The 6,395-nt window shown below is 60.4% G+C and overlaps 1 protein-coding gene across 1 annotated transcript; it reads left to right on the top strand.

Moving 5' to 3' along the window:
- The first annotated feature begins 1,156 nt into the window (after positions 1-1,156).
- On the top strand, positions 1,157-5,883 carry TMEM79 (transmembrane protein 79). Its single transcript, XM_030301980.1, has 4 exons — positions 1,157-1,244; positions 2,038-2,840; positions 3,027-3,240; positions 5,541-5,883. Exons 2-4 carry the CDS (start codon positions 2,081-2,083, stop codon positions 5,752-5,754), a joined length of 1,188 nt encoding a protein of 395 aa, XP_030157840.1. The 5' UTR covers positions 1,157-1,244; positions 2,038-2,080; the 3' UTR covers positions 5,755-5,883.
- The last annotated feature ends 512 nt before the right edge of the window (positions 5,884-6,395 follow it).

The following is a 6,395-nucleotide window of genomic DNA, read 5'->3' as shown; positions in this document are numbered from 1 at the left end:
GGGCTCAACTAAGGGTCGCGGCAGATGGGCCCACGGCCAGGAGCGAGACTTTGTTTTGCGCTGCGGTGGCCATTTGGTCCGCTCTGCCGACCCTACACCTGTCCCCCCATTTGAGTCGCGTCTCTCTCAGGTTGCAGGTGATCCAGTTCTCCCTTTCCCCCGGTGCTTAAAAGAACAAACGAAAGTGTATGTGAGAGTTTCCTGGGGAGAGGAGGACCGTAAGAGTGAGGCTCCTCCAAGACGTGACCCTCGTGCAGGCGCCTCGCCCTCAGCTCCCCTACCCCGCAGCCTTCCACTTGCCGTCTCAGCAGCCCAGCAGACATTTATTGAACGCCTGCTGTCTTCCAGCCTTGGGTTCTGGAGACACGGGCGAAGAGCGATCCAGACCCTGTCCCGCCCTCACAAAGCTCAAGTGACTTTGGGGTGAGGTCCCACAGGAATGAGAAGCCCCTCTCTCACGTTTCTGCCTTGGAAAGATTACCTTGGATTCCTATTGCTTTCTTGGCATTGAACCTAGGCTAAAAAAAAGCAAGGTATCTTGGGAAGTCTGGGGAAGTGGTGATAGGAACATAAATTCCCTTCCACCTCGGTGCTCCTGGTTCCAGCCACCAGCCTTTCTTCTGTTCCTGAACCAGCCTAAGCGGGTCTTTTACTTGCTCTGTCTCCTCCTTGGAGCCCTCCTCATTTCCTGTCAGGTCTCAGCTCAAATGTTGTCTTGGCAAAGAGGTTTTCTCTACTCAAACTGTCCTATTGATTAGGCTCTTTATTATCTGTTACCGCAATAGAACAGGCTACTCGAGGGCAGGGACCTTGCCTGCACTCTTCTCTCCTATGTCTGTGCCTAGAATAGTGCCTAGCCAATAACAGGTGCTCACCAAATACTGCACAAGTGTAGAAGTTCCACCTTTTCTACCTACTCCGAGCACCCTTTGATGTGCCCTCTGCTTTCCGGGGCTTCAAGCTCCTACACATCCCGCCTGCCTAGAGCACACGAGCACACACTTAGCCTTGTGCCCAGCTGCACCCCCACTTTCGGAAAGGGTGACGTCCTCCAATGCTTTTTCTGTCGGCAGATTCAGCAGGGCAGGGCCTGCCCCTTTAATATGGGCCCCACCTGCTCTGGTCAGACAGGTTTGGAGACACAGGTAAAGGGAGAGAGACTGAGAGGGATACTTGCAGAGCCAGCAGGGAGCTGGGCAGCTCCTTCCCAAACGTTGGGGACCCTCCGCCTCTGCAGATGGAAAGTAAGAGGGTGTCATGGGTTCACATGGCAAGGGGTAGGAGGCCCTTGAGGAGGTGGAGGGAGGGGACTCTGCCCCATCCAGAAGCAGTGAGATGGGGGAAACGGAGAAAAACAGGAGGGGAGGCATGGGGAACGGCCATAATTAGACCTAGAAGCCAGAATGGACAGCCCCAGGCCCCCTGGAGAGGGAGGATGGAGGGCACGGACTAGCGAAGAGCATGGAAACCACCCAGGTACCCACACTGCGGACGAAAGAACAGGGCGCACTGCTGTTGCGGGCTCCTTGGGACAGATTTATTAGCAAATCACTGGTATCGGTTTCCAGGAGAGTTTCAAACAAGGATCTACAAGAAAGGGAGGTTTGAGGGTAAAGGCGCAGCCTCTGGCCACAAGAGGCCCCTAGTGGGAAGGGGGCTCCAGGCAAAGTTCTGGACACCCCACCTTCCTCTGGTTTCTGCACTAGGGTGGGCGTGACCCCGGGGGTTTCGGAGGGGGCTGGTAGAAGGCACGGGCGGGAGCTGGCTGAGGCCACAGCTGCCAACGCCTGTGCCCCCTGACTCACCCTCTCCTGCTGGATGGCATCTGACGTCGAAAGGGTGTCTCCATTTCAGCCGCTCCCTTCCCTCCCACCTCCTTCTGTTTCAACACCTTCCTCGGTACCGTGTTCTCCCTAAGGTCCCAGAAGGGGCTAAAGCCCGTGAGACCAGCTGCCCCAGAGAGTTCCAAGTCTATCCCCTTGTCCCAAGGGCCAGAAGCCAGGAACTTTTGACAGAGCTTTCTTCTGCTCCCTCTAGGGTGATAGGACCTCATGGTAGACCCCAGAACTGAGGCCCCAGGATGACAGAACCCGAGACCCTGGCCCTGCTGGAAGTGAAGGGGTCTGAGGCCCCGGAGAAGAGCCCGCCCCAGGCCTTGGTCCCCAACGGCCGGCAGCCGGAAGGGGAAGGTGGGGCTGAGTCCTGTGGAGCCGAGTCCTCCAGGGCGGGGTCTTCTGCTGGGTCTCCCACAGCCGAAGAGGGGACTGAGGATGGTCTCGACAGCACCGTAAGCGAAGCTGCCACCCTGCCCTGGGGGACTGGCCCTCAGCCCAGTGCCCCGTTCCCAGACCCCCCCGGATGGCGGGACATCGAGCCCGAGCCCCTCCGCTCAGAGCCACCCACCAAGCTAGAGGAGTTGTCCGAAGATGATGCCAACCTGCTGCCCGAGAAGGCGGCCCGGGCCTTTGTGCCCATCGACCTGCAGTGCATCGAGCGGCGGCCCCAGGAGGACCTGGTTGTGCGCTGCGAGGCGGGTGAGGGCGAGCGCCACCGGACCCGCCCGCCTGCCCGGGCCACCCAGCCCGAGCCCCCCGAGCGCAAGTGGGTCGAGGCCGTGGTGAGGCCGCCAGGCCGCTCCTGCGGGGCCTGCGGGGGCTGCGGGGGCCGGGACGGGGTGCGGGCCGTGGCCTCGGTGGGAGCCGCCCTCGTTCTCTTCCCCTGCCTGCTGTACGGGGCCTACGCCTTCCTGCCCTTCGACGCCCCGCGGCTGCCTACCATGAGCTCCCGCCTCATCTACACGCTGCGCTGCGGGGTTTTTGCCACCTTCCCCATCGTACTGGGTGAGCCGGGCAGGGGAGAAGGGAGCGGGGCCGGGGGCGGAGTTCCCCTTCCCTGGGCCTCCCCCGCGCCGCCCGGTGTGCCCAGCCGGTGCCGGGGTGGGAGCCCCACCGCGAACCCTCCCCCGCCTCCCGTTGCCGCTGGGCGCTGACCCCCTGTGCGCCCTTCCCCCCTCCCCCCTGCCCCAGGGCTCCTGGTGTACGGGCTCAGCCTCTTGTGCTTCTCGGCGCTGCGGCCCTTCGGGGAGCCGCGGCGGGAGGTGGAGATCCACCGGCGCTATGTGGCCCAGTCGGTCCAGCTCTTCATCCTGTACTTTTTCAACCTGGCCGTGCTCGCCACCTACCTGCCCCAAGAGACCCTCAAGCTGCTCCCTCTGCTCACTGGTCTCTTTGCCGTCTCCCGGTGAGTGGGGTTGCGGGTGGGGCCCGGGGGAGATGAGGGTGCTGGAGGGGCCCAGGCGTCTGGCCTGGGGAGATGGGGGCAGGGAGCCTTCTGGACTCTGCATTAGCCCACACGTGCGTCCCGCATCGGTGCCTCCACTGTCCCCCTTGCACCTTGCCTCACCTGGTAGCAGGTGTGTCTTCCCAAAGGAAGTTGAGTTCAGAGACCCAGGTACCAGCCTAACACTAACACTGGAAGGGCTTTCCGGTGTCATCTCGATCAACCTCCTGCTCGTTGCTGGGAGCGCTCTTCCGTGACCCTCTGGTCAGCTGGCCACTGGCCTCTAGCTGAACACTCCCTGTGACCAAGTGTCCAGTTCTTTGTAAGAGTGTCTGTTTCATTTTTCAAGTCCCATCACTAGAAAGTTTTTATTTATATTGTGCTAAAAAGTGCGCCCCTGACTTTGACTCTGGAGTTGCCTAAGACAATTCAGACACTTGACCACAGCTCCCATTCCCCCCACTGCAACACCCTGCTCCCCCAGGGTCCCTCAGGCTCCTGTGACCTTCCCTCTGGCCAGGGGAGTCTCCCGCTTGTCCGTTGTCACAGGCATTGGCCTCCTGTTCCTACAGACGGGAGGCCACAGTGGCTCTCATGGCAGCCCCACTCCTCTGCTCTCATTTGGAAGTCACCTGAACCCTTGGGGCTGCTTTCACGTGAACTGCTGTTGACCCAGAAAGTACTTCTGAATTTCGGGAGGCACACGGAGATCTTCCCATTTTTTCCCCCTAACGTATTTCCTGTTGTTAACTTTTGATACGGGATTCCTGGTCACTTTAGCTGCTAGAACATTCTTTCTCTTGAGCTGGAATCTATCTCCTCTGCCGCTTCTGATTGTAGTGTAGTGGTTGTCTGTCCCACCGGCCTCCTGACCAGCGTGCAGCCTGGTTTCTCCTCCTCGTGTGACTCACCCTCCCGTGTGCGTCTTGGGGAGTGCTGATCTCAGACAGAAGTCGGCTTGAGCAGTAAGAATCGTCAGGGGGCTAAAGAGCACCCCAGGGTTGTCCAGCCTGCCTCACCCACTTCACCATGGGGAAGGCACAGCAGACCAGGGGAGAGGAGCTGCTCAGACCGCTCAGCAGTGGTGGGGCCTGGAATACAGGCCCCTCCGTCTGTCACCAGGGCCCTTTCTTCCCTACCACGGAACAAGTTACTCAAACGCTCGGGCCTCCACTTCTCCATCTGTGAAATGGAGCTGTGGGGATTAGCGAGTTAATTCATGTAGCGTGCTTGCCAGAGTCGGCCCGGTAAGGGCTCACCAGGGGAACCTTTCCTTCATTCTGCCTTGCTGCCCCCCGGGGCAGTACAGAAGCAGCAGGTACTTTCCCCTGCTCCGGGAAAAGAGCGAGGCACGTCACTTCTGTAGTAAGGGGTCCTTCCCGTATTGAGAGGAAGCTGAGGGGTGTGGACTTGGAGTGGATCTTCCGAGAGGGGAAGGTCCCATGCCTCTGGGCTTCAGGCCCTCTCAAAGCTGGCTTCCTTACCCTCTCTTCCCCCCGCCCCTCTAAAATGGCAGGAGAGAGGGCGATGAACGGGCTTGGGTTCAAATCACGGTTCTACGATTTCCCTGATGTGTGACCTTGGGCCAGTTTTACTTAACCCCTTTGGAATCTGAGTTTCTTCTTCAAAAGGAGAGATAAATACAGTGGAGCGTACTACAGCCGTAAAAGAATGAGGAGGCTGTTTCTGTACCGACGGAGCTGCGCCCAAGACACGGTCAATGGGGAAAAGCGTGCAGGGCAGTCTGCACGGCATGCTACCAAACTTGAGAAAAGGAAAACATAAATCTTTTGCTCACTCATCTACACGTACAACAGCCCTTGATGTGCAAGCCACCGTGACACTGGACGTCCGAGGAGGGGGTGGAGTGGAGGTGGAGAGAACGGGGCGGCTGCGAGTCAGGACAGGAAGACATTTTACCGCGCTCACCGCGGCCTTGGCGTTTCCAACCATGTGGCTGTATGGTGCCTAGGCCAAAGTTTTACACTTAAGTTTAAAAAGGAGACAAAGAGGGAGGGGAATGACGCCTCGGCCTCTCAGACACGTGGGGAAGTCTAAATAGGCCCCTGGAGGAATCAGTGCGGCGCCTAGCACATAGTAAGCGCGTAACCGCCAGGGGTTGAGAAGTGTCAGTTGTAGGCACCGACCCGCGTGGGTCCCCCTGCCTGTGCTCCCCTCCCCCAGCCTGTATGCCAGCTAGCCCATGCACTCCTCTCCGGGGGCCTGACTTCCTCTTGCCCCCCCCCCACCCCGCCCCCCAGGCTGATATACTGGCTGACCTTCGCCGTGGGCCGCTCCTTCCGAGGCTTCGGCTACGGCCTCACGTTCCTGCCCCTGCTGTCCATGCTGGTGTGGAACCTGTACTACATGTTCGTGGTGGAGCCCGAGCGCATGCTCACCTCGGCCGAGAGCCGCCTCGACTACCCCGACCACGCCCGCTCGGCCTCGGACCACAGGCCCCGGCCCTGGGGCTGAGTGCCCGCCCTCTCACCGCCCCCACCCCAGGCCGAGCCCCACTACTGCCCTGACTGTCCTTTGCCCTCCGTGGGTATTGCCCTCCACCTTGGGGGCCTGGGGCAATCGTGAGGGAGGGACTTTGGTTTCTGGCAGGGAACGGACTGGATGGCTACGCCCCTTACGGATGCTGAGGGCCCAGGGCCAGGAGCAGCCCCCAGCACCGCCACTAGCCCACATGCCCACAGGGGCCCCCCCCCCCCCCCCACCGCCCCGGCCTCCAGCCTCCAGCCTCCCGTGAGGCACCAAGTGGGCTGAGCCACAGCCAAACTGACCGTTTCTGTGCCACTGTCCAAGCAGAGGGCCTCGGGGAGACTGGAAGTGTTGCCCGTGCCCAAGATAAAGGATGGGCATCCCACCAAACTGGACTTTCACATTTGGTGAAAACCTTCCTGGGACCCTGGGCTCAGGACCCTCCACGACTGGCCTTTGTAGGATCTTTAGCCTCCGTCGAGATGATCAAAACTGCCCCCGCCAGAGCTGTGGCCTCCGGTCTTCCAACCTATTTAGGCCCCTCGAACCTCCGGCCTCCGAACTGCCCAGAAGCCGCCACGCCCCTCCCATGGGAAGAGGTGCGGAGGGGGAGGCCTGCCTCCCCAGAG

Source organism: Lynx canadensis, chromosome F1, assembly GCF_007474595.2.
Source record: "Lynx canadensis isolate LIC74 chromosome F1, mLynCan4.pri.v2, whole genome shotgun sequence".
In the NCBI taxonomy this organism is placed as follows: domain Eukaryota; kingdom Metazoa; phylum Chordata; class Mammalia; order Carnivora; family Felidae; genus Lynx; species Lynx canadensis.
The sequence above is the reverse complement of the archived record's forward strand: the minus strand, read 5'-3'. Positions and strand labels throughout refer to the sequence as shown.